General features: G+C 42.2%; 1 protein-coding gene across 2 annotated transcripts; it reads right to left on the reverse strand.

Moving 5' to 3' along the window:
• Positions 1 to 972: 972 nt before the first annotated feature.
• On the reverse strand, positions 973 to 27,566 carry C1QTNF4 (C1q and TNF related 4). 2 transcript variants are annotated; one of them, XM_071427550.1, is made up of 2 exons: positions 27,399 to 27,566; positions 973 to 2,499 (listed from the first exon to the last, which is right to left on the reverse strand). In XM_071427550.1, the coding sequence occupies exons 1-2, from the start codon at positions 27,454 to 27,456 to the stop codon at positions 1,391 to 1,393; spliced, it is 1,167 nt and encodes a 388-aa protein (XP_071283651.1). In that variant the 5' UTR covers positions 27,457 to 27,566; the 3' UTR covers positions 973 to 1,390. The 2 variants fall into 2 exon arrangements, with proteins under 2 accessions (XP_071283651.1, XP_071283652.1); XM_071427551.1 differs by lacking the exon at positions 27,399 to 27,566 and adding an exon at positions 21,426 to 21,695.
• Between the last annotated feature and the right edge of the window lie 97 nt (positions 27,567 to 27,663).

Below are 27,663 nucleotides of genomic sequence, written 5' to 3' on the forward strand. Positions count from 1 at the left end.
TTGAACTCAGGATTTTGTTAGGAGCAGTTTTAGAGCATTGCTGCCTGTTGAACGGATTATAAAGTACACTGAAGTGATGCCATGAAGCTTTGTAGATGCTTAAGGTGATGCACTTTTGCAGTTTATGTATTTTGGGGATACAAACCAGGGTTTAGCTCAACTGAAACAGCACCAGTGGCGCTACGATGAAGCCTCCTGTGCTCCCACTACCTCCTCAGCAGATCCCGCCGGGCGCCCGCCCCTCTGTTTGTCGGACTGTAGGAACACAGCAGCGTCCTCTACAGCCACAGCAGCCTCTCCACAGGGAAAACTCTCGCTGGAACTCGGCACGTACGAAACCACTGGAGCATGGAGGCTGAAAACCTCCCCCGCGGTTCCTCTGACCTCACCTGCAGGAGGCTTTCAGTGCAGCACGTGGCGGGCTAGCAGCACCTTGTGTTCAAGGGGCTCATTCCTGGGGAAGGCATCGCCCCTGCGGTCAGCAGTGCCACTGCTGGTGTGGTACTACTCACACTTGGTGTTACGAGCCTGCTCCTGATCCAAATCTTTACAGATTTAAAAACACATTTCTTATTCTTCTTACTTACCTCGCTTCTGGGCTTTCAGAGCATGGTCCATTCACAGATTAGAGCCCTTATCTTTCACTACAAGAAGCCTGCACATCTGTTTGTTTCTAAATGTATTCTTTACATTAAACAGAAGCTGAGATTCTCAACCACATCTTCTTGACTTCATCTACATCAGATAAAGAAAAGCACAAACCACTGTCAAACTTGCAATAAAATCATAAGAGGTACCAACCGTTCACACACACAAATAATTAAAGAGTGTACACAGACAGACCGGCTCAGTAACATATCCTCAGCTCACACAATCACCACACATCTCTCTCACCTGAGCTCTGTACTGGCTGGTACCTCAGCCAGTGACAAGCACACAAGTCTCACAAAGTAGCAAAACTTCCAAACTGAGAACATTCTCATATTTTGTATTTTTATTACATTCATTTTCATTACATTTATTCCCTCCCTGGATAAACAAGGAAAGCCACCATACCCTTTGCTCTCTGGATGCTGGAGATCTGCAGTAACATGACTGCAGTAGTTCTCTGATCCTCAGCATCTCACTACAGTGCCCCCCCCGCCCCAAAACTACCTCATGCTTTATGTTAAATCAAACACCAACACGGGACACACAGCTACAACCTGAAAGGCCTCTCTATGGATGAATGGCACACACAGCAGTGGCCCTGCAGACAGGGCACAAGCGTGCAGTGTAAGGAAAGCAGTGGACACATGACAGCATGCTCAAAGTAGAGGATGATATTCAGAGAAGCTATACCCAAGTTCATGGCACCTTGGCTCTTCTTATGCTCCTTTCACATCTGCATTTAATTGTTTGACCCTTGAGGTGAGCTGGCACCTGGCAGCCACTTTGGCTGAGCCTCTGAATAGATGAGGAAGCCTGTGAAGGTGATGTACTTGCCGTGGTTGCTGTAGGCACCATAGCCATCATGCTGATGGCTGTAAAGCCAAACGGTGTCCCCGTATTGCAGAGGCAGCATGATGCTCTGGCTCTGCATCTCCCGCCGCTTGGAGTGGTTGTCATCATAGATCATGGCCTGCACCTCATTGTGGTTCTTCATCAGCTTCACCGACATAGTCTTAAAGGGCATTTTGCCAATGGTGAAGGAGAAATAGTATGCACCAGGTATACGGCACGTGAAGATGCCAGTGGAGGTATTGAAATCTTTTCCAATATTCACAAACTCTGTATCAAATGTGATTGGCTCGTGCTGGGTTTGCTTCTCATCTGTCCCCAGGAGACTTTGTGAGCGGGCAACAGAAAACGCAGAGCGAGGGTCTTGTACCCTCTTTGGCTGGTCAGACAACACGCGTCGCTGTGAAGCTTCATTCTGCTCTCTGGGGAGCTGCTGAATTGTGTGAGGGTGTGGCCCGAGCTCTTGAGAGTCAAGAGCATTCTGGAAGAAGGCAGAAGTGTCTGGATAGATCAGGTAGCCATTGAAAGTTGTATAGGGCCCCACATTGCTGTAAAGAGCGTACTTGGGATCTCCGTGTAAACGCAGCCACACTGTGTCCCCGTAGTCAAGCTGCAGCATGGCACTCTGGCTGGCCACCTTGCGTTCCTTGCGGTGATGTTCATCATACACAATTACCTGCACCTCATTCTTGTTTCTCATCAGCATGACAGACAAGTTTTTCTTTGGGTATTTCCCAACGGTGAAGGAAAAGTAGTAGGCTCCTGGGATCCGGCAGCGGAACAGTCCAGTCTTGGGGTCAAAATCATTGCCAATATTCACATACACTTTGTCAAAGGTAATCACCATCTCAGAGCTCCCTTCCATGCTGCTGGTTCTGGCCACAGAGAAAGCAGAGCGAAATTCAGTACTGGTGTCTGCTGGGAAGCCATCTGCAGGAAGAAAAATCATGCAGCAAAGGAGGCCAAAGATGATCTGAACGTTCAGTGTCATCATTGTATCTGGAAGAAAAAAAAAGCACATTTTAGCAGCAATAGCGTTAATTTACAGCTCACAAATGAGTTGAAATCCAGACCTGAATATTGCTAAGTAAACATGAAGATCTATGTCCAAATAATGAGAAATTTCCAGTGTGTTCTCTGAGCAGTGTATGGGACCACACCGTAGTTCAGATCCCAGCACCACTTTTATATTTTCCTGGGAAGAGCTGGACCTTTTTTAACCTGTTCTTGTGGAAAGAAAAAGCATATTCTCCTTTGAAAGCCTGACTATCCTACAGCTTGACTGCAAAACACCATGTTGCTCACACTGCAGAGGGATCTCAGAGCCTGCTGGGGATTTGCCAGAGCTCCCTTTTGTTGTGCCTTTTTTTATTCATAGGACCAAGGATGAAACAAAGCCCTACACAAACCCTGTATTATACAATGGGGACACAGCTGGAGGGCAGGGAGAAGAGGACATATGCTCTAGAGATTCCCATGCAGATGCCATTGCTTCGCAGTGCAGTAGTTGTTTCACAGGATGTGGAAGCTGGAAGCCAAGTAAGCTGTTAGATCCCATTATTCCAACATGATTCTGTGGAAAGTATAAAGAAATATGAAGAAAGAATATTTAGGGAAGGAAGACAATGGAGAAAATTGCTCAAATAATAAAAAAAGGAAGGAAAACAAAATGGTAAGTAAAGGAAAGTCTCCTAAAGAGTACAATTTCTGAGAGAGAACTGAAATACCAAAAATGGGGAAACAACTCCCTAAATGGATAACGGACTAGACATAAAAATTTCTTTGACCCCTAAAAAAGTTAGGAGCTAATAGGACTTTCTGCTAATTTTTTTTTTGGACTGAGGCCAAAAATTATCTGTTAGTGCTTTCAGGCTGGAAACAAAACTGCCAGTCATTCCAGTGAGAAGCTTCTCTTTCTGTCACCTCTCAGTGCTTATTAAAATATCATTCAGGCTAGGAGGCAACTGCCTGGTTTGCAGTCTGCTCCATCTGTCACCCCAAAACTGGTGCCTTGCCAACCTGAAAACAATGAATTCACAGACCAGCAGAACAGAATCAAAACATGCAACTCATTGGGGGGGGAGGGTTGAAGACAAATCCTGCATTAAAAAGGATAAAGGGGTAAATATTTGAATCATCTGAGATGGCCTAGTAATAGAAGTAAAGCACACAGAATGCACTTGGACTGTGAGGTGACAATGGGATCCGACTTTGGCAAGATGTGATACCTAGAATCACTCACCAGAAGGAATTCAGCTTGAACCCTGCTCTCTGACACTTGAGAATAAAACTGAAATCTGAGGTGCAGCTTTAATACATAAGAACCCAAGAATAAATTAGATTCTCAATTACTTGAAAATGGCACACTAGCAAAGACTAAAAGAAATATCTGTCCATGTCCCAATTTTACCTTAGATCACTTCTCTCACAGACATCTGTGGCAGCGCTCTCAGCCTAAGCAGGCCTGTAAGTTTGTCAGTGAAGAGCTGAGCAAGGAGAGTTTGCTGTTCAGTGGAGCAAGGATGGGCTGCTGATCAGTGAAAAGAGTGAGCAAGGATAACTGAGTGATAACACTGAGCAAGGATAACTCTGCTGTTCTTAGTGCTGAAGAATGCTGAGACCAGCTTGACCAAACTCCCACCCCCACCACAAGGACACGCAAGACTGAGGCTCCCTGACCAAAGCTGGGAGCAGCAAGGATGTGCAGGTCCTGATTTGGAAGTTGAAGAGAAGGAACTAAAAAGCTGCCAACACATTTTTCAGCAGAAAGCATATTTTGCTGAGTAAGCCTGAGAACACATAATCTAAAAAATGCCTGGTTTGAATGCATATTAAAGTCAATCACTTTATACTATAAAAGGCCAGCAGCACTTGCACAGCAAAGATTTCTAGCATACCTCCCTAAGGTGTTTGAAGATCCTTCCCTTCAGTGGGGACACTCCTCAAGGTTATTCCTTGACCCAGATTTTCCCAGTTGTTGGTGTCGGTAAGTAACATCAATCTCTGCTTAACAATTGTTCTGCTACCTTGAATATAATTGCTTTAATATAATTGCTTCAAAACCAGTGCACTAAATCAGTAGTAATAGCAATCCATACTGTGCAGGAAGTGATTCTGATTAAGTTTTTTTCCCCCTAATCATTATTGTAATAAATTAAAATAAATAAATAATTTTATTTATATAAATATATCTGGTTTCCCATCCTTAATTCTGCAGGATGAAGGTGCATAAAAGCTCAATTAAACCTGTGTAACTCTTTAGCTATAAACCATCGACTAAGTCTGGGGCTAAGATTGTGTCCAGCTGTAGCTCAGTTCCTCTCTCAGAAAGAATTTAGAAAGGGAATCCTTTCTGTACCTTGTGGCTTCTGTTTGGGAAGGGAGGGCTTTTCTAATAAACTTTGTCTGAAGCTCCCATTCTGCCCGCGACATCTCAGAATTCTCCTCCATGCCCCTGAATTCAGAATGATTTTCCTGACCTAGCCTGCTCCTTCAGGCCTCCATGGGCTGCAATGAAGGTTGCTGAGAAAGCTGAGTGATGTCAATTTGAGGCCACTCTCTATCATCTTTGAAAGGTGACGGGAGATCAGAGGAGGTCCCTGGTGACTGGAGATAGGCAAATGTGGCACCCATGCTCAGAAAGGACGAGTGACACTACCTGCAAAACTACAGGGTGGTCAACAAGTTAGCCCCTCATTTTGGTCCCTGGGAAAATCATGGAATGTTCTTCTTAGAACACATTTTTAGTCAAAGGACATGTAATTTAGCCCACGTTATTTAATTGAGCATAGACTAATCAAACTGATTGCTGTCTTGTAGGAAGAGATCAATGGATGTCACCTGCATTTTAACAAGGCTTTTGTTTCAGTCTCCCAGCGCATTTCTGTCCAAATTTTGATGTTAGATAAGTGGACTACTAAAAAAGTGAAAAACTGACTGGATTATCAGGCTTGAGAACTAGTGTTTAATGTTTAATTTCAGATGTTTCAATATTATTTATCAATGTCCTGAGAAGCAGAGAGAATGCCCACTGATCAGTCTGCAGATGACACCAAAACAGATGGTTGACCAAAATACTTGGAGGTACAGCTGCTATTCAGAGGGACCCAGACAGACTGGTGGGATGGACTGAAAAGAAATTCAGTGATGAGAAATGCAAAATACTGTACCTGGATACAAAATACTGTACCAGCCTGTGTGGTGGTACAGACTGATGACTGGTTGGAAGTCTGTCTGAAAAGGATCTGAAAAGGGTCTAGGGCTTCAGGAGAACAGTAAATTGTACCTGAGATAGGTCTGTGCCCTGCAGGTACTAAAGGCTTACAGCACTGTGGGGTGCAGAACAGAACACAGCCAGGAACCACAGACTGTGATTACTCCTCTTCAGTTGGCACTCGAGTGATTCCAGAAGAGGGCAGCCAAGATGGTTGAGGTCTGAAGCACCTGCCCAACAAGGAGGGGCTGATTGAACTGGGCTTGTTTAGCATGGAATAGAGAAAACTTTGGGGGGACCTAGTAGCAGCCTTTCACTGCCTTTAGTGGCTCCAGACAGTGCGAGGTACTGCACTGGTGAGCATGGTGGAAAAGTAACAGACAATGATCACTAAATCCGAAGCGGAAGAGTCAGACCAGATATAAGCAAAATAATTCCATGATGAGGCAACTAAGAATATAACAGTTTACTGAAAGAGATTGCAAGATCTCTATCCTTGGAAGTTTACAAACAAGACTGGATTAAGCTGTGAGCAACCCAGTCTGCACTCAGTGTTGGCCCTGCTTTCAGCAGGAACTTGGACTAGAGACTTCCTAAGTCAGGATTCCTGATTCTGTAACTGAATCCCATAGCTACCACTCCTTGCATTTAAAATTCACTCCCTAATAACCCTAGCCATGGCACTTACATGGAATTAACCAGCTAACAGCAGGTCTAACAGACTATTTTCCCTCCAGCAAATTGAAGCATATTCAATGAAACAATTAATCCATACCTAAGTGTCACACATCTGCTTCCATGCTGTCTTTATTTTAGCTTACTTTGTAGTTTCTGTGTTCCTCAGGGCAATGACTGTCTTTCTTTCCATGTCTGTACAGCATTTGGCTACTGCTGTCATTTAAACAATACTAGTAGACCCTAATATCCCACCAAGAACTAAATCCCAAACTGTCACATTTGTGAGCCCAGCAGCTGGTTCAGCAGTATTATTTTTGCAGAGTGCTACATCCAGCATGGCAGGCTCATTCCAGCTTAGAAAACCAAGCCCTAAAGGCAAACTTTTAAGGGCTATTAGATGCTCCAGATTCATACTCATTCATTGTTATTCCAGTGATCACCATGGTGTGGCTGCATGGAGAACCAGGATGACTGTGACATGGCTGTGTGCTCTTGAGACAACAAATGACAGGAAAGGATATGGCATTTACATTTTTAGCAACAAGCCTGTTTCTCTGAAATACTGCCTGGGCTCCAGACTTTGTTCAGCATATCCAGGAGTCAGGGGGGATACTGAAAGGACATCACTGCTGGCCAAAAAAAGCACAGAAAGACGAAACAGACTAATTTTAATAAAGTGTGTAGTGAATCTGACCTTATGAGCCTTCAAATGACCACTATCCTTGTTGCTGTTTGAAAGTTAATTTCTCTGTAATAAGGTCACTTATTAAACGTTGGATCACTCAGTACAGTTGCAAAGACCGTCTGCTGCTGCTGCCCCTTATTTATCAGCTCTTTCCAAAAGCAAGTCATTTAAATAAAGCAGTTAATTATGCTGTGCTTCCATTAGCAAGTTGTTTCCTTGACAGCTCCCACTCACCACTTTCGGCACTATTTAGGTTCTTTTAAAAATAATGTGGAAAGTATCTAATAACTGCCTCTCAAACTAAACCAGTCTAAGAATAATTTGCCAATCATTAGGAAGACACATCCAGCTGAAGGGGTTCTATAAACAGAGGCAACTCGTGACAGCTTTTGGACTCGAGTATTCTCATAGTAATTCTGAAAGATCAAGCTGCCAAAATGCCCCCAAAATTGTTTATGGTGCCCAAGTCTCTTTTGCTGGTATAGTTTTCTTCTGGCAGAGAAGAGATAGCACCAGGGATGTGAAGCTGGCTGCGGACACTGTGGCATCAGCCCTGAGTTCATGCTGTGATGGAAGTTTTAAAACTGAAGAGTGAAATGAAAGATCCAGACTAGAGATGGAAAATAGGTCTTCAGTATGTGGCAGCTGTGTTATTCTCATTACATTTACACACAAATCAGGGCCCTTTGTCCCCTACCCTGCCATTCCTTATTGTCCCAACACCACAGAAGCATGGAAGAAGCTAAGCAGACCCAAGTGATAAGCTAGGTAGGCTACTGCTTTTACTTTAGGCAGTACCAGCAGGGACAGCAGCCCACAGAGAAGAAGTCAAGAAACTAATTTGGAATAGGAGGCACAAAACACATGATGCAGCTAAACGATTCTCAAAGACACTGGCATTAAATTAGTGACCTGAAAAGAAGGGGCTAAAGTGGTACTGACCCACATAGTAGAATAAGAGCTGCAAAAGTTTCTTGAAAAGAAAGTCAGAATTCACCATTTGCATGACCCAGGAAATTTTAATAGCTTTGAGTTTGCTGGAGGTGATTTTTCTGTCCTGGAACAGAATCAATCCACCAGTGAAAAGACAATTAGTTTTACTCTTCTATTGAGACACGTGGATCTACAAAAGGACATTCAACAATAGAAAGGTCACCCCATTTCTACACTTGCAGGACAGACCTACTTGTGAAACACACAAGGGTTTTCTTTTTATACCAAAATATTAATTATCCAGGTTCCCTAGTTCTACCTTATGCAAGAGTCCTTTAATTTCAGTGGGAATTTTGCCAGGAATATCACTGAAGAATGAGACATGAAACAAAATTGAAGCAGTACAATTGGCTCAGGTGTTACTAAAAGGTTTTTTAAATCCTGTAAGCTGCAAGAGCAAAGCCATGTTCTCCCTAGCTCTCACCCTAATATTTAAGGACAGCTGCAAATGTTTCAATTATTTGAATCAGTGAAAGCCTGTGTAATGAACATCTTTCTTGGACTATAGTTAGTGAGATTTCTTTTCCCAAGATACCACATACTGTCTGTTCCACTCATCCAACACAGATTAAGAGCATCACACGATGCAAATGCATCAGTTCTTCCAGCATCAAAGAGAAAATAATTGAGCACATCCTCAAAAGCAAAATCTGTGTAAGAGTACAGGAGTAACAAAATCAGTGATTCACTTAAGGCTCTGGCCTTTCTTGTCTTTTGACAAATGTGTTTGGTTTTTTTTTTTTTTTTAACTCTGGCACAACCCTGGGAGGTAAAACATTGTCTAAAGCTTTCAGGATGCCTTTTAGAAACTATATGTCATGCCTTGAATGACAGACATGTATGGCATTAATATAGAAAATGCTTAATTTTGAATGTTTCCCTGAGTCAAGGGAGAGTCCTTTAACATAATAAACCATCTTCTGTGTACTCAAAAATCTGTGGAGAGGCAAAAATTATTTTCAAGTGCCTCAACTCCAGCCATACTCAGGAAAAGGAAATGGAGAGACTTTTTGGGCAGAAGCCACTACTGTTACCCTGCATTTCAGAATATGATGAAACTTGCTTTTTCAACTGAAGTCCTAACAACTCTGGTTAAGCTAAAATGATATTATGTGAAATGATGTAAATTCAGTGACCAAAATGAAAACATGATAGTTCTGACATTAGGATTTTTCTTATTTAACATAATTTAAAAAAATTTGCCCTATACATTTGAAGTACCAGGGTGATACACTGCATCTGCCTTTTTGGCTACCATTACATTTTAAAATATATTAATTTAGACAAAATGGTGTTTTAGTAGAGAAGATGGCTGAATAAATCCCAGGGGGAAGCAAGGAGTTATTCCAGCATACTAATGCTTTAAGATGTAATATTTTTTTACATCCTTTTCTAAATGAACACATTACACAAGTCCAACTCTCCACCACAAACACACTACTCAAGAAAACAGGATTAAAACTTCAAAGCAAAGAAATGTACTCTAACACTGGCCAGAAGTGGAAGAATGAAAACACTGCTAGAACATTTGAGTTTAAAATGTAGTTAATAAAATGTGTTGAATACCGTAAAGTTGTTTTCACATGCAGTTAAAGCAGCAGTGGGTAAGCAATCACTGAAATTACACCAGCAATAAACAGTGAAAAAAACTGGCCATTGATGGGAAGGAGTTCAGAGACAAACAGCTCCTGTGAAAGCAGAGGCCAGAGGAGGCTGGAAACCACATCTTGAGAAAACCAAAAGTCTGCTGCTGTGCAGTGTTTATTTAACACTGCTACCTTTAGACATAAAACACTGAGACCATTTCAACAGTTGGAATTTTCCCTTGGATCCCACTACAGTTACAGTAATATCAAAGTTAAACCATCTCTTTTCTCAGCCCCAAACATAATTTCCTTTTTTAACCTGGTTTTTGTGTTCATTTCCTTTTCTTGGTGTGCACAAGAGATGCTGAGACTGTGGAATAAGGTGATATTGGAGCATTTCATCTCTCCAAGCAGGAATCATAATGCTGCACCAGGAGGCAGATCACCAGGAGGCATAAAGGATTAAAAAAGAGTCTGGCCTGGAATATCAGGAGGTATTTTGATAGGCAAAAGAAACTATCTGACACTTTGTCAGTGAATACCATAAAGATCTCAGTTAAGAGAGTGAGAGACGAAGGCCCCAAAGGCAGACTGCACACTGCAATCAAGTTCTAGAGAGAGAGGACTCAGAGGATTCAGAGGATGGAGTAGAGGGCAATTTCCTTGTTCCAGGTGGCTGGGCTAGAAGCCATGTAGCAGGAGGACTTTCCCACAAAAGTCCTGGGTGTTTTTGCCTGTGATGGTAAAACCATAAGAAGCAAAAGGACACTGCCAGAAACTGTACCAGCAACAGACCTACTGGGATGACAGACTCTTTATGAGAAAGAATGCTGAGTACAAGCAATTCAGGCTATTCCAATGTGAAATTAGTCTCTAAAAATGAACAAGAATTATTCACAGGGTTTTTATTTTAAACTTCTCACCTGGCTTGAGATACTTAAAATGAATATGATAGATATGGATATTAAAGATGTTTGCGTGAGTCCAGAGGAGGGCTACAAAGATAACCAGAGAGCTGGAGCACCTCTTCTATGAAGATTGGCTGAGAGAGTTGGATTTGTTCAATTTAGAGAAGAAAAGGCCTCAGGGTGACCTTATTGCAGCCTTTCAGTACCTAAAGGGCTACAAGAAAGCAGACGACAGACTTGTCACAAGGGCATGTAGTGATAGGACAAGGGGGAATGGCTTTAAACTGAAAGATGGTAGGTTTAGGTTAGATATTTAGAAAAAGATCTTTCCTGTGAAGGTTGTTAAGTACTGGAATAGGATGCACAGAGAGTTGTGGATGTCTCATCCCTGGAAGTGTTCAGGGCCAGGCTGGATGGGGCTTGGAGCAACCTGGTCTAGTGTAAGGTGTCCCTGCCCATGATGGGGGGCGGGTTGGAACTAAATGATCTCTAGGGTCCCTTCCAACCCAAACCATTACATGACTCTATGAAATAAAATGGTTTGATTTCATCATCTGACAGAACTGGAATGAACAAGCAAGACCCAGTTAGTAGCACAGCAGTGCTAAAGGAGAAGAGGAAGGCAATGACTATACAAATGAGAGACTCTTAAAGAGACAATGAGGAAGAAAATTTAGAAGTGTTTACCAAATACTTTTCTAGGTTGGAGACAAAACTGGGAACCTAAGTAAAATGCAGATAGGTTTAGCATCCCAGACTACTGCTGTAATTTTTCTCTTTTAGTATGAGTTTCTTCAGGAAAAAGAGAAATAATTTTCCCCAATAACATAAGAAGCATGGGGACTTTAAAGGGTTCATACAGAAAGAAAAACTGTTTGGACAGCCCCACTGATCACAAGCTTATTAAGGCTTTCCTGAAGTGGCAGGATAGTTCAAATCCTTAGGAACATTAAAAAAAAAAAAAGTCTGCTTTAAACTCAATTGGGTAAACTGAGCTGTGAGTGACAAAGTGGAAACACTAGGTAGACAGAATGACACTGGAATGAGTACTCTGGAATCAACTCAAATTCTAAAACCTTTATTCTTTCTGCTTTATTGTTACACATCATAGCTCTTTCTAGCAGCCTTTCTACACTACTTCCTTCCAGTGAAGTAAGGTTTAGCTCTCAGGAAAATCTCCCCTCCCTCTGCTAACAAATGAAAGTCCAGCAACAGTTCAGAGAACATCAGTAGGTGTTTAGGTTATGTAAATACACCTACAGGATAGGCAGATATTTGACCTTTTTTGAACCACACTTTCCTCTATGGACCTAAGCAACAGTTTGCTTCAGTGCAGCTGAATTAATATTTTCATCCTCCACTCATGCTCACCAGAAGAGGAGGGTCCTGGGCTATTCTCAGAGTTAATGCTGTATTTGTCCATTTTCTTTAAATCCTTAGTTGCAACAAATACTTAGAAGCATTAAAGGTCATCAAGATGAGAGTAAATATTCCAGCCTGTATTAAACACAGGCTGTACAGGCTTTCCTTCCTGTTCCCTGTTGCCTTCCACTTTCATTCACATTCCCAGTTATCCAGCAGCACACTATGACACCATCAGCTGGGCAAAATCTTGCAGTGATTCTTTCTTGTTCTTCTCTCATTTCCTCACTAAGAATGAAAACAACTGTTAAGAGTAGGTTTATTTGTCCAGGAACTAATATGAACCTGTGGGACCCAAGCTCCACAAAGATATAGCAAATAGGAAAGCAATTGACATTACAGGAATTTTGTGTTACACCTTCCTGTTGAAGAGTGTTGTCCTGGAAATTGTGATGATATTACAAGAGATACTGGAACCTGTGGTGCGCTCTCAAGGCTTGTTCATTGTCCTCTCTGTAATGATTTTTTGTCCTCAATTTTCCTTCTGTGAGTTTGTGCTCCTGCACTTTGTATCAGTGAATATATGATTTTAATTTAATTGCAATGCAAGATCCTAATCAAACAAAAAAAAAGTTTTAGATTTTTCTGTTTTCTTTTATAGCTGCATAGCCACACCTTCTCTCTCTTTCTCACTTCAGTGGGCAAATCATTTTTTCCTGGAACTCTGCACCTGCAGAAGTTGTTTTAAAACCCTTCCCCCACTCACTGGAATGCTGTCCTCCAGTCATTTCTCTAAGACCTGCCACATCACCCACCTGAGTGAAAGCTAGAGGGAATATGCTGGTTGTTGCTGGTTAATCATCAAACCTCAAGTTAGGATAAACCTGTGGAGTCCAGTAGTGGTCTCCTATGGGACTTAATGGATAGCTGAGTGCCAGCTGGGATTACATGCCATGACAACTAAAACCATTTTTATTTCATCATTGAGTCTGAACTCACTGTCTGCTATGAGCTGATTTAGCAGTCCAAAAATTTTCACAAGGTGGATAAATCTGGTCTCCATCCTGACAACATGCAGTTAACAGAAAACTGTCAGAAAGGATGAGATTAGTTTTACTTTGCTTGATAAATCAACTTCTAATGCTATGTTTCATACTGACTTCTGTTTTCTGATGGTAGGCTTTGCAAATCTATCTGAAAAAACTCTCAATGTACTGGGGCAGTTTCCTACAGGAGCGCTGCTTTCTTTGCGAGTTTTTTAGCGTGTCTTGACAGGTAAGTCAGGAAAACATGCTGTCTTTTAACATCTGCCATCACACTCAGCCAAAAACCCACATTCATTTCTTTTCATGCCCTGCTGTTTCATTACTGTAAAGAAACTCAGAGAGCACTGAATTGCACTGCAGTGCTGCTCTACATTGTCAACATGCGGCAACATCTCAATTTGGAAATTCACTGAGCTCTAGTTTAGTGAGGAAGGTGATAAAAGGCATTAAGATCCATTTATCTTTCATCTCTGCTCTGGCACTTTCATTTCTGCCCTTCCTCCTACTTGGTCAGGACACAGATCTGAATGAAAACTTTTGTGTGGGGAAAAAGGGGTGTCAGTCAAAGTCCACACATGCTAATATTTTTTCTGGTCCCGTTCTCCAACTGTCCAACTGGATCATACCATCATAGAATGATTTGGATTGCAAGAGAACTTAAAGATCATCTAGTTCTAACCCTCTGCCATGGGCAGGGACACCTTCCACTAGACCAGGCTGCTCAGAGTCCCATCCAATCCGGCCTTGAGCACTTCCAAGGATGGACATTCACAACCTCTCTGGGCAAACTGTTCCACTGCTTCATCACCCTCACAAGAAAGAATTTCTTCCTATTATCCATGATAATCCTGTTGCTTTTGTACACAGGGAATTGGTAGACAGATCAAGAAACAATAATTGAAAGAATAATCACTGCCTGGGACTACCCCCATTTTTGTCACCGGACAGTTGAGACCCCTTGAGATAGAGATTTCCCCTGGTATGGAACAGAAGTTCTTGATGAACACTGAAATTCTTCAATACATATAGTAACCTATAGTGACAATTAAATGCAGCAAAGTAAATCAGCAATTAGTAATTGTCATGCTTATTAATACTGACACTTCACCAGCAGCAAGGTGTAGTTCCCCATTTTCTGTCGTACCTGCCAAATCCCTTGTGACCAGACCTCTCTGAGGAAGATCTATAGACAGCTGGAATCTGAGTTCTTTCAATTTTTTACCCATCTTACTAGCAATTATTTCTCAGAATGCTATAGCTGTTGCAAATGAGACAACCCAAAGCTGTGAATTGATATTTGATATCTTCAGGAAAACCACAGTTTCTGATTCCACTTTTAAAACATTTAGTATATTTTGGTCCATTGATTTAATCAGCTTGTCATCTTTTTCAACAGGGAACTGTGAAGTTCCTCCCCAACACCGTGCATAAGTCAAGTTTTCACTTCACAAGTTTTTGAACCTGAACTTTTCTGTGACAATCTGACACAGAGGTGCTGCCGCCTACAAGACAGAATCTACGTCCCTGGATAGAGGGACAGAGAGAAGCATTCCTCAACAATGCCCTCAATACACACATCTATTTACAAGGTTTTTCCAGTATCTGCTTTCTAGCTTTATATTGCTTCCAGTATTTAAAAAAACATCAGTCCTCTCATCATGGCAGCAGAAATGCTTGTGTGACTATTTCAGTAAAACTCTCTCTGCACCGGGGAGCTGCTGGTAAAAGGCTTTGGCATTGCCCTCAAAAAGCACTGCTGGTCACTGCTGTTCACTCATCAGCTCCTCATTCACAGGGAGGAAGCTCTCAGTGCCTGTCAAGTGCTCACAGATTCCAGGCTCATCTTTGTGATGAGGAACCAGCCAGGTTCCTCCCAGGCAAAATTGCCTTTGACAGCTTAAAGCTGATGCCTCTGATTTTGCTCATAGGAAAAGAATTTTGTTAAAATACTGAAATAACAACTGCAGCAATGCATTGGCAGGTTTTACCTGACTTTTAGACTCTAGTTGGACATAATATAAAGAACATGAAGGATGTGGCTGCTCTGAACCTGGCTATGCAGATGCCTCATTTAAAGCAGGCTTGGATATCATTATTTTGCATTAAATACACAGCTCATACTGAAAGAAGGACCATTTGCAACAGCCTACACAATTTCCTTACAGCCACAGTGAGAAATTCCAGTCATGCACCCTAAACCCAAACATTCATATTCAGTTCATATTTCAAGACAGTGCTTCCTCTATTCAAATTCTTTCAGTCACCTACCTTCCTTGTAGCTACTTCTGTTTAACAGCTCTCCTTTTCAAGATAATTATCAACATTTTCCACCAGGAGAAACATTTACCATCTGCAGAACCCCCTCCAGCATGTTCAGTGTTTTTCTGCACAGCCTGTCTCAGATTTCCTCACAAGTTTCCCGGAGAATAACCCCTTCACCTTGTTGTCTCCTCTTAATAGTAAAAATAGGATTTTTTTTTACATTAGCTATATTTGCTTGATCTCCTTCCAGAGCCACCTTGTTCCAAAGCTAAATTTCCTTTAGCACTGGATCACAGCAAGCCTTCTTTTGGATACCCTTTCTGTCTCTCAAATAAAGACTGTTTCATACACTCATCTGAGAAGTAAAGACAGTAAAAGCAAGGATGGGAAGAGGAATGATGAAATAAACTCAGGCAAAGCAGTATAAGCTGATGTCAAGCACTGCTCAGTCCTTGGGTCGAAGGGATGTGAATTCACTTTGAAATATCTGGGGCATCAAGTGACTGGCTTTCTAAGCATATAATTATTTTTCCCAAGGTGTTCCAGCAGTAATGGAAGATGAGGGGAGGGGGAAAATCCTTCACAGCTTATATAGTGTCACAGTTTGTGCTCATGTGTCCTAGACTAAATAAAAAATCAGGATTTCCATCAATTTATCAATAATTCCAGTGTAAGAGTCTTTAAATTACAAGAGATTATTATGCTAATATGTTCACTGAGCAACAGCTCCATGAAAACAGGCTACTAAAAAGTGTAGCCTAACTCTTCATTTTCTCCTTGTCTTGTTCATTCAACACAGATTCTTTCCAGCAGTTGCTTTGCAGCCTTTCAGTCCTAGAGAGTACCTGTTTTCACAGAAAAAATTCCCTATTGCCTGCTTGCTATAAAAACGCTTCCACTGCTCCCAGTAGTCTTTAGCTTCTCTAAGAGCTTTTCTTTTTGTCTGAGTGAAAAGGTCTAAAGCCTGAGGAGAGAGAAAAATCCCTCTCCCTTTAGAGGATTAAAATATTATTTGGTTGGACTCAGAATGTGTTCTATTCAGGATCTTATGTGCAGCCCACCACTTCAGCATCCCCAATGTTGATCATTGCTCTCTTTTTTCTTTTTACCTGTCTCCTCACAGAGATCCAGGATTTTTCACCATGCACAGGGGACTGTCTATTCCATTTATATGAAACAATATATGTTAAACCATGAGTACTACAGGACCTAGATTATCTCCCTGGATAAATGCCTAAAAATATAGATCATAGGACTATGATTTACTTTATTCCTATTCTGAATTCCATTATTTATTTCATTTTACCTATTAAATCCATTTTTGGACTACAGCCTTTCATTCAAGGAATAAAATACTAGAAGAGTTTGTATTTTCAGTTCAGATAATTTTACTAACTACTAATCTTGATTAATTTTTCTTCTTCCATAGCATTGTTTTCAGCATTCATAAACTGAATCAAGCATCTGCTCCTGGGAAATCAGAACGTTTCATTCCTTCCCCTTTCTTCTAAAAAGAGACACCTCTTCTAACTGTCTTCTAGAAAGCCCTTACTCTTCTTTCAGGCTCTTTTCAGAAAGAGGTGGTCTGTGGTCTTGGTGCTGTGCTACCCCTGGATATCAGACAAATATTAGACCAGGGCCAACAGACTTCTTTTATTTCATTCACATGGAATGATCTACAAATAAATGCTGGAAGAATGGTCTAGAGGAGAACTTAAGACACTGAACAGTCCAAGGTGCTTTCCCATTATAGGATCACTAGCCTTATTTGATTCTTCACAGATGATTGTCTAACCTGCTCTTAAAATGTCTTTAGAACCTCCCTATATCAAATATCCAACTGTTTTTATTATCCTAGGTCCTAGAAAATTATTCTTGTAGTTTAAAATAATCTTACTTTCTGCTGCTTCTTGCTTTCTGCTCCATCCTCCATGAAGAAAAGATCATTTCCTTCTCTATTTTTTATCTGAAGACTGTTATATTCCCCTGTCAAATTTCTGGTCTAAAAATTACAGTTATTTCAAATCATCTTGCAGGTCACATTTTTCTGACCCATGATGAGTCCTACCTCCCTCCTCTGGACTCCCTCTGATTGAATTGCATCTGTCTCAAAGTGCAAGAACCAACACTTTGCACGGCCCCCAAGCTGAGGCTTTGGCCTCAGAGCAAAAGGATTTTGCTTCATGTCTTCCAGACTTCCATGTCTTTTACATATCCTAGCAAGATGTTTGCCTTTATTTGCAACAGCATGACATTGACTCATATTCAGCTTGTGATCTATCATAACATATTCTTTTCTGCGGAGTTGCAACCTAGTCATTTACTTCTGCCTTGTGCTTATTTAGTTGGTAATTTCTGCCTTATTGTAGTACCTTGTATTTATCCCTACTGAATTCAATTCAGGTCTTTTACTAGAAGGTCTTCCAATTTATTGGAAAAATTTTGAATTCTAGTATTTTCCTCCTGCACATTTCAAGTGTCACAGTTTTATGTCCCTGGAAAATGTGATATACCCACTCCTTATTTACCATCCAGGTCTTCTAAGCAAACACTGAATAAAAGCAGATCCAGATCACCCCAATGCAGCTACTGTGTCAGTGTTGAGCAGCTTGTGGCCTCTCCGAAGGACTGGCACATATTAAAAGCATACACATTATGAGCTCTGAATCTACTGATATTTAAAGAAGATCTGCCTGTTCAGATAATCACGTTTACCCAGTTTATAGCCTCCTTTACCTGCTATGTTCTATGCCTCACCAAAACAAATATTTGCATTAATGTGCTAACCATAGTCAAGAATCTCAACTTTTACATTAAAAATACCCATAACCCAAATGAAATCTCTCACTCTTTTTCTATGAATAGCCTTTAATATGTAAACTGAAGTAAATTCCGTCAGAACCTGCTGGAATACTGGCAAAATAATTGGGAAAGATGTGACCATTTCTCTTCATAGATTTAGGGGTATGATAGAAATGCCCTAATTTATTACATTCACTGTAGTTACAACAGCAGCATACACTTCAAGGGCAGAACCAAGGCAGCTGGTTGATTTCAATGGACTGAACATTTCCTTTGCATCTGCTCTTGACCAATGACTTCAGGATCTTTTCCTCGGAGCTGAAATGCCAGCCATGAAAGTCACGAGCAGGCACATCACAGACAGTGAGCCTTTGTGTGCAATAGAATAAAGATGATCTGGTATTCCTCCTGACAACAGAGGCTTAACTCTCTGGTCTAGCCCTGACTCTTATTCCAGTAGTCATGACCACACTGCCCCCAAATTCCTTAACCCAATATGGACAGCTTTCCTGGCACCGTGGCTGAGGCCCCGGCACAGCAGAAAACATGCATGGTGCAAATTAGCCAGCTGGAGGGTAAAGAGGGAAAAATAGGGCTTTATAAATTTTCCCTGTTTCCCAGTGGGGCCCTAGTAATCAATTATTAGCCCCTGGAGTAGTCACTTACTGCTTGCTCTGCAATCATCTGATTCTGGCAGTGTTACCTCTGCTGGAAGCCTCAGACCTTTGATTAGATGCAGCGGGAATTCCTCCTTTGTTCTCTAACCTGTCTGGAGGAAGCATGCAACTAGAAAGAGGCTTTACAGGGACAAGAACCCAGGGGTAGACTTGGTATTCACAGACCACCAGCAGCACAGCACTTGTGTAGTACTGGCTTATCTCATTTGAACACAAATTTCCTTATCTAGAAGAGGGTCAAAGCAAAAGGTACAGAAAAACTGAAAGGAAAAATGAAGTCCTGACTTTACTTCTGCTCGGACTGGATGGCCAACGGGTTCCATACTAAATTTCTGAGTGCCAAACAAGAAGTAAGAGGCTTTTAATTTCTACTGGGTGAAAATCACAGCCAGTATTTCAAATATTGTAAGATGAACTATCAAATCGCCAAGTGTCTTCCAAGACAGTAAAGACACATGTGTCTTCCAAGACAGTAAAAAGAACCTCCCCCCCTATAGATTAGTCAGTAAACTGTAATTCAGTGAAACATTATTTTCTTTAACTAGGTACCTTGGAGTAGAATGCATGCTTCATACTTTGGTGATTTAAAAAGGTAGCTGCATGGCTGAGTTCAGGAGTAAAACCCACCAAATCCTAACTTCTGACCTCAGATGCTGATGACAAAGCCCCAGACTTCAGCATCTATAAGACTATAGCAATTTTAAGCCCTATTTTTTTCTCTATTCTTTTGCCTGAAAGTCAATGCAGAGATTGACTCATTCTCTTGGAGGGAGATATTTCTCAGCTGAAAATATTATATTCTCAAAGATACTCACCTCCTTAGAAATCTACTGTTCTATCAGTATCAGTTCATTTCAATGCTTTCTGCCTATAAGTAACCATAAGAATGGGTGAAATTCTGGCACAATGACAGTGATCACTCAGAGGCTCACTGCCTGTCCATTTTCTGCTAGCACTGGCCTCTTTTTCTTTTCGTCTTTGTATTACAGGGTGCTCTGCACAGAAGGTTCAAACTATCTTGTCTCTTTACACCTTTGACATATAATTTTTCTCTGTGTGCCTGTGTTCATCTAGGTTACTTTACACAAAAGGTTATTTAGGTTATTTTATACAAGTCTTCCAAGAGCTGGTGATGAACAGGCAGCCTTGCTGCTCTTCTGAAATACATGTTTTATTAAAATAGAGACTATAAAAGCTTATCATGCACTACATGACCACAGGTCACAGGATAGTAATCCTGTTTTTTTCACAAGTATAGCTGCTGCCATTGTGGGCCCACCCAGACTTCTGTATTTGGAAAATATGAATAGTTCACAGTTTATGAATGGAGAGCACAGCGCAATGGATAGACGATTACACAAGTAAAATAAATAACAACAACATCACAACTAAAACATAAATAACAACAAACAGGGTTCTGAGTTTTGGCGCCAAATCTCACGTTCCAATGCATTTTATTTCTGCATCTGTTTCTTCACCTACAAAACAGCAAATGTCTATAACATCAACAAATTGTCAGATTTAAACCAATTCTCTATCGAAGCCATAGGTTCTCCATTAATGGCAACCAAATGCCCTCTGAAGGCATTGCTTCTTTCAGATGGAAAATATAAAACTCATCTGCAGAGCCTAGTCCATGAACCATTCAGCACTTTGAATTATAGCTTTTTAGGGGGAAACAGAAGGAATGCACAGGGTAATGCTGCTCTATTGGGAATCCTCATTCTTCCTTGACATACCTCCTAGTGCTACAAATTAACCCTTAAAAATGGCTAGACAAGGATACAGCTGCCCTAGGCCAAGATAGGATTGCAGCCTCACTGGTGTGTTTCAAACTCTTGTTACACATCCTGTCCCTGGAAAAGAGAAACTGCAGAAGGTTGCAATAGCATCAGAATGAATAATTGAAGCTTGGCTCATTCAGAATGTGCATAAACGGAAGGGTCACAATGCTGCCTTCTAGTCAGCCAGCAGCGCAGAAACTCACCAGTGTCTAATAGAAACATCATCTGGAGATACTGACCTACTTCTCTGGGAGCTTTTACAGAGTGGGTTGAGGAGATGACAGTGGGATGGCCAAGTACATAGAGGATTAAATCGTATTATCTAACAGAAAATCATACATTAAAGACTCAGTTGTATATGCTACTCTTGAAAAAACCCTCGGGACTTTGTTCCATCAAGAAACCAGAGATCCATGCAGGATTAATGCTATTTCTCACCTGAGAAACTCACCTTGCCAGGATGTTCTTCCCAATGGCGAGTCCCTAGGAGGTTTTCCTACCTTGTCTCCATGACAAGTGGGGCCAAAATTTTATACCCTTTCCTACATAAACTCTACAGCCATTTCATATTGGGGATGATAGGTGTGAGGGAGGGTAACTCGTGCATTTCCCGCTATTGTCCAGCCGCTCGGTGGGAACGGAGGGAGTGCAGCCCACCCGCGCCCTGCCCGCCGCCCCGAGGGCCGGGGGCTTGGACCCCGCAGGGTGCCCCGAGCGCAGCCCCCCTTCTCCAGGACCGCGGCGGCCGCCGCCAGAGCCCCGACGGTCCCTCCGCTCCGCACCGGCGGCCGCCCCTCGGGAGCCGCCGGGGCCAGGCCCGCCCGCGGCCCCGCTCGCATCGCCCCTGTCCGAGCGGGGGATCCCATCTCCATGCCCGGCCCTGCAGGTGCAGCCCGGCCCCGGCGGCGGCGGCTCCCCCGGCACGGTACCTGCTGCGCCCCGCGGCGGCGGCTCCGCGGCGTTGGGGTCTGAGCGCGGAGCGGAGCGCGGTGCGGAGCGGGGCCGCGGCGCTGCCTGCGCACTGACAGCTCGGGAGCCGCGGCGGCGGCGGGGGCCGGGGCTGCAAGGGGGGCTCGGGCACCCGGGGCTCCGGCGCCGAATCAGTGACGGGAGGAGGGCCCGGGGGCGGGCGGGAGCGGGGAAGGGGAGGGGGCGGCGGGGCTCGGGGCTCGGAGCCCCCGTCACCGCCGCAGCCCGGGCGGCCTCCGGGAGGCGCCGGCGCCCACGGGCGCTGCGGGCCGGGGAGGCGTGTGAGCGCCACACGGACAAGGGTGACCGAGGATGCGGCGCTGTGACACGGCCGGGCTGGGCTCCCCGCTGCCTTCCCGGGAGGAGAGGGCGCTGGGAGACGGGCGCCGCGGGATGATGCCCTTCATTCAGCACAGCGGCGGCTGAGCCAGGCGGGCGAGCTCCCCGCGCCGCTCCCCGCCCGGCGCACGGGGCAGCGGTGGGGCAGCGGCCGGACCGCGTGGGGCGGCAGCGCAGCGCCCTCCAGTCCCGGGCTGAGCCACCCGGGACGGGGCTCCCGCCCCGGCCGTGCTCGGCCAGGCCAATGAGAGGAAACAGCCTTAGCTAGACCAAAGGATGTGACTGGGGGAAGCGACAGGCTTTTGGCTACCCAAGATCATTTTCATGTCTGACCTTCTGCTCTGGAGATCTCTGCGAGTCCCAAAGCATGCCCATAGACCAGCTGTGTTATTTGGTTTATCAAAAGCTTGTATCTCTCTCTAGAAGCTTGGCTTGCCTTAGATCATCACCTAACAACAAGAAGGCTACTACTCGTTCCTTTGAAGGCTGGCGCTGATTTTTTGCTGACAGCAAAATAGTAGGCTTTTCACATTCCTGATCTGAGTTGAAGAGCAAATTTGGGGTTTTGTAAAGCATGTTTATTATTAACCCTGTAAAATCTAATGTTGACTTCCAAAAAGAAGATTTAAAGATGTGAATGTTTAAAAAATGTTCTGGCTCTCCAACACTAAAGGTCTTTTACCCTTCAACACCCACTTGCTATGGGAGGAATTTAAGTGCCAGTGTACTCACTCAGAGTAGTGAGTACACTGGCACCTAGTAATGTTTCCCCTTGTGCATTGTCCAGCCGTTGTTGCCCTGTGCTGGCATGCTCTGCTATCCAATCTCCATCCCTCTTGTGGCAGATACCAGGACTTTCTCCTGTTGCAGCAAAAAACACGTTTGAATCAGTTTTCACATAAGACACGTACCAGTCACAAGGCTGATTCTTACAATAGACAGAGAATGGAAAAAAATAAAAGAAAACAAAAAGCTTTTTTCTGAAATTCTGAGAGGAAGAGGACTGACAGATGGAATGACCAGAAAGTAATTTACTCTTTGGGGCGAGGATGCAATTTATGGCATAACAAGAACTTCCTACTGCTTGTTTAACATGGTGTGCATATCATATTAAATACCTGCCACCCTGCAAATCATCCCTATCTCTGTACCCACCAGGTGCTGCATTGTCCCCATGTTATATCTTTTTCCTTCCCTCATACAGAGCAAAACAAAGGTGTTGATGACAGGCAGAATGAGACATGAGAGAGTTAGAGACTAACCCTCATGTGGGTCTGGTAACAGCTGTCAGCTGAGCAGAGTATATCCAGGATGGACTCACATCCAGCTGGTACTGCTGGCTAAACATATTTTGTGCTCTCTTAACAGCTTCTTTGCACATTTCAAAGGACAGATTACTCAACCCTCAATTCACTGCTTTTGGAGGAATGAATGGACCACTGACTCCCAGGATATGAGAATGCTCATCTTGGACATAAACTAAACAAATGTATTCCTTTTAATCATCTAGCAATGATAGCAGTGCTGAGTAATTATCAACAGTATGATAAACTGTCCTTCTGAATATCTATGTTGCCACTGGGGTCAAAGTGATTGAGTACTAAGATACTACAGTATTATAAAATAGATGTATATTTTCCATTATCCTGTGTAGTCCAGATGAGCTGTGCTCTGTTCTGCCTCTGCCAGACAGATTTTCTTTCTCCATGGGGCAATGCTAGTACATGCCTCTTGTGCCCCAGCTGAGGAGAGGCAGAGGGCTGAGAAGACAACTGTGCTTCCATCCAGCAGCAGCTAGTGGATTTACTACATCTCCTTGGAAAAGTGCTAAAACAGAGCAGAGCTGCCTTATCTGTGGGTTCTCAGGAAAGAGGCAGGAGAAGGTGGAGGTTTTGTGGGGGGAAAGGAATACACTTCCCAAAAACAGAGAGCAGAAAAAGAGCTTCTAGTCCCACCTCATACTGTTGCCTTCACTGCAGCTGATAGTCCTCCCCACAAGGACATGAGACCCCTTGGGTGCATTGGAATGTCTTTTCCATGTTAGTATTCTGAAAATTCTCATGGCATAACTCATTAATAAATGGCAGCCTTGAAAGTGTAAGAATCAGTGCTATAAAGTTCAAGACTGTGGAAGAGGATGCTCATATTTTTAAAAATGAAACTGATTTCAGTCACTTGTACTCATTCACTCCTATTTAACATATTCACTCATAGTCATAAGCACCAAGATATGTGTGTGTGAGGTCTGCTCATGGCTCTGTGTGTATGGGTGTGTGTGACACAGAGGACAGGGGACAGAAGCTCCTGAGTCCTTGGGATGCCTTTTAGGTTTGTCTTCATCAGGCATAAGAAACCACAATTTTGACCAGCAATTTTATGACCCCTGTGAGTCAAGATGTCATGGCATGACTATGACCTCAGATTTGCATTTTTCATCCTCCCTAAATCTTAGGCAAGGCTGTTGCCCATCATCTTTGTTTTCTCATTCTGGGTATCTTTATTGCTGCCGTCCTGTTGAGAGAAAAGGGATGGGCCATCTTTGATGTGACTGTATCAGAGCACAGACCTTCTGGTGTTGATGTATGCATATTCCTTATTACCTGCTTTATTGTTTGCTTGTACCCTTGTTAAAAAAAGATGTGCCACATTTTTAAGCTTTGATCTTTATTGTATCACTATAAAGATAGTAAATGTAAGTAGTAATTCAAAAAAGCCTAAGGATTAAAAAGAATACCTCAAGAATATGTAAAGACTCACTAATATGTAAACCAACTTATAGTGGGACAGTGTAAGGCTAAAAGAAATAAACCTGGGTGGTCCATGTGTCAAAAATCCTGCATTAGGATGCTGCTGTTTACTTATTTATTACAAACCTGGAAATGGAATGATCAGGTTTTAACAGATGTTATCACTTGACTTACAGTGGAGTCTCTCAACAGCAAAGGACATAACTAATGACTATCACGGGTAAATAACTAAAATGCTTTTTTTGAGACCCCACCTGCAAATACTATTCTTGGAATTGAAAGGATTTGGTGAGCTTTGTTTTGGTTTGTTTCTTTTTGTGGTCTGGGTTTCTATGATTCTGGATAGCCTGCTTAAGAGAGATATGTGTACTATTTCCCATAGAAGAATTTAAAACTTGAGCCTTGAGGGTCATTGATCATATCAGGTGTCTAGAGTGTGTTGTAATGGCAGAAAACCAAGTGTAGAGAAATTTTGTGTTGAAATTTGGAGTATCCCCATCTAGAAAGGTAGATCAGAGGGCAGCTATGATCACCTCTCTCGAGGAGCAGTTCTGTGCCACGTGAGTGAATGAGGAAGGAACAACAGCTCTGGTCAGTGCTGGGTGTGATGTGTTTTCCTTTTCTTGCCAGCTGAAAGAGATGCTGGGTGCATGTGGTGCATGCCAGCAGAAATGCAGCATAAGTTATGTTCATGTGATTGAAGTGCAATTCTGTGTACAGTCAGAGCAGAATAATATTTCTTGAAAGACTACCTTGGGAGGCACTGGCAGGGACCACAGAGAAAATAGCACCAGGAGAATGTAGAAAACCTTTGTGACTGACTGGAAAAAAAAATCTGGTAGACAATCAACTTACTGAATAGGTATTAGACTCCCAGCAAGACACCTACTGAGGAGCTTGTCTGGCAATATGTAACAGAAAAATTCAGGAGATATCTGATGGAAGTTCTTGCAAGAAGGTGAGCAATAGCTGCTGGTGACTCCATGAAAAAAAAAAAGTACAGATGAAACCAACAGCACAGTGATAACAAGGCAGAATGCTGCAATTTTGATACACATGACAGATACAAATGCTGATCTTTCCACCAGAGAAGCAGCCAGGCACACAAAAATTGACAATAAAAGAATGTAGAAAAATATATTTTAAATTCAGTACATGGAACACAATAAGGTGTCAAAGAATTTAGAGAAGAATTTCACTTGTTTGTCTCCTAGATCCTGACAAGAAAAATAATAAAATACAATTCTTAATGATAAAGAGAATTTTGATATAACTCACAACATAGGAATTCCAGAATATTGATGGTTCACATGACCTCTGTGGGAAGGAAGGTGTGGTATCATTTCATGAAACTTAAAGTCCTGACAAGCATTTCACAATGACCAAATATGAAAAGAATGTCAAAATTCTCCTGGAAGAAACAAAGTATTTTCCTTTATGTTTGAGGAAGCTGACATATGTCAGAGAGATGTACAACTCTGAATTCCACTGGGACACCTGCAGACACATATACAGATCTTGTATAAACTCAACAAGAGATCTCCTGACACCACAATCAAATCTATCTCATCCAGTTAGGAGAAACAAGCAAGCAAGCAAACAGACAAAAAGAAACCCAAACAAAAATCACTTTAAACCAGTTTGCCTAACAACAAGTTAGTTCCTATCCAAGTACCAAAGAAGAAAACCATTTTTACAGGTATGGGCTTTCCCCTTTCCTCATGCAGTCTTTGTCCTTTTCCTTACAAATATTCTGGAAAATTTATTCTTTTGACATATCACTAGAATACAAGTTAAATATCATAACCAAGACTTTAATGTCTATATTCAATAATACTGACCCAGAATCAGCTTCTAAAGATGAGGATCAGTTAGCATATGCAAGCAGGAAGCCTTAACAATACCATTGTTGTTGGATCCATTCAGAATCCCAAATAAATGCCTAGAATTTGTAGATGGTAGCTACATAAGCAGAGAAGCAATTATTTCCTTAATGCATAAATACTTTAACTAAAATGGTATCCACTGTCAGCTAATTCAAAGGTTTTCTAGTGATAATAAAATTTGCCTATTAAAATGGATTTTTTTTACAAAACTATCTTTCATATCCAAATGAGGACAATATAATTCTCTATTTTAGGCTAATAATAAAACAATTTTGAAATCTTTCTTTCCACAGTGTGTACCTATATCCATGTATCTCTGGTTTTCCTCCATGTCCATTGAATTAAATTCTGAATTATGTGGGCATTTACCCACAACAGCTAAAATTACTTTTCATCTCTGAGCTGTGTTCCTAAAAATCTGAATATTAAACCCTCATCTTCACTCTAAGAGACTCATCAGAATATGTGTCAAAGAAGCTGAGAAAAATCTTTACGGGGTTGATCAATCTTTTCAGTAACTAAGTTCTTCAATGTTTCAATTTGAAAATGTGCATTTTCTCAGAAATCCAACATACTCCTCATTTCTATGTGTGTCTCAGTTTTCACATTTTTAAAATTCTGTAAATTGATACATTTTTATGACAATCAGCTCTCCTTCAGGCATCCTTGGGATTTAAGAACTCTCCTTATTAGTTGAAATTATAGAACAAACATGTTGCCAAGCTATTTTTACCAATAAAAACATGCTTGGAAATTCTGAACCTCTGTGAATATAACTGAACAAAAGTAAACAGCAGTGGTCTGAGCAGTAACCCCTAACCCTTTGCATTTTTTTCTTGCCCCTCAATTGCATTGTTAAATATTTCTGAAGAGTACATAGACTGCCATGTGGTAAATCCACATTAGGAAATGGATGCATCTGAAAAATAGTCAAAGAAGAAAAGAAAATGCAATTCATCACCTGGATGAGGTTCCTGGTCCTGTTCATTGCGCATTTCCACAAATGATTGCCCTGGCATCTGTCAGAAATTGGACATGGGCAAGGACAGCCTAAGGCAGTAGAAGAAACGTTTGTCAGCCAGCATCCTCAAGCACATACACAGCCTGCTGCAAACACTGTGCTGGGTTTCTTCACAGGGCTTATATAAACCTGGCTGTGCTTAGGTAGTTCCTTCAGCTGTCTTAAATGTCAGTATAATCCCCTTTCTTGAAATCTGTGCACAGCC

This window comes from Agelaius tricolor, unplaced genomic scaffold (genome assembly GCF_023055355.1).
Source record: "Agelaius tricolor isolate 1412-34295 unplaced genomic scaffold, bAgeTri1.0.p SCAF_5, whole genome shotgun sequence".
Taxonomy (NCBI): domain Eukaryota; kingdom Metazoa; phylum Chordata; class Aves; order Passeriformes; family Icteridae; genus Agelaius; species Agelaius tricolor.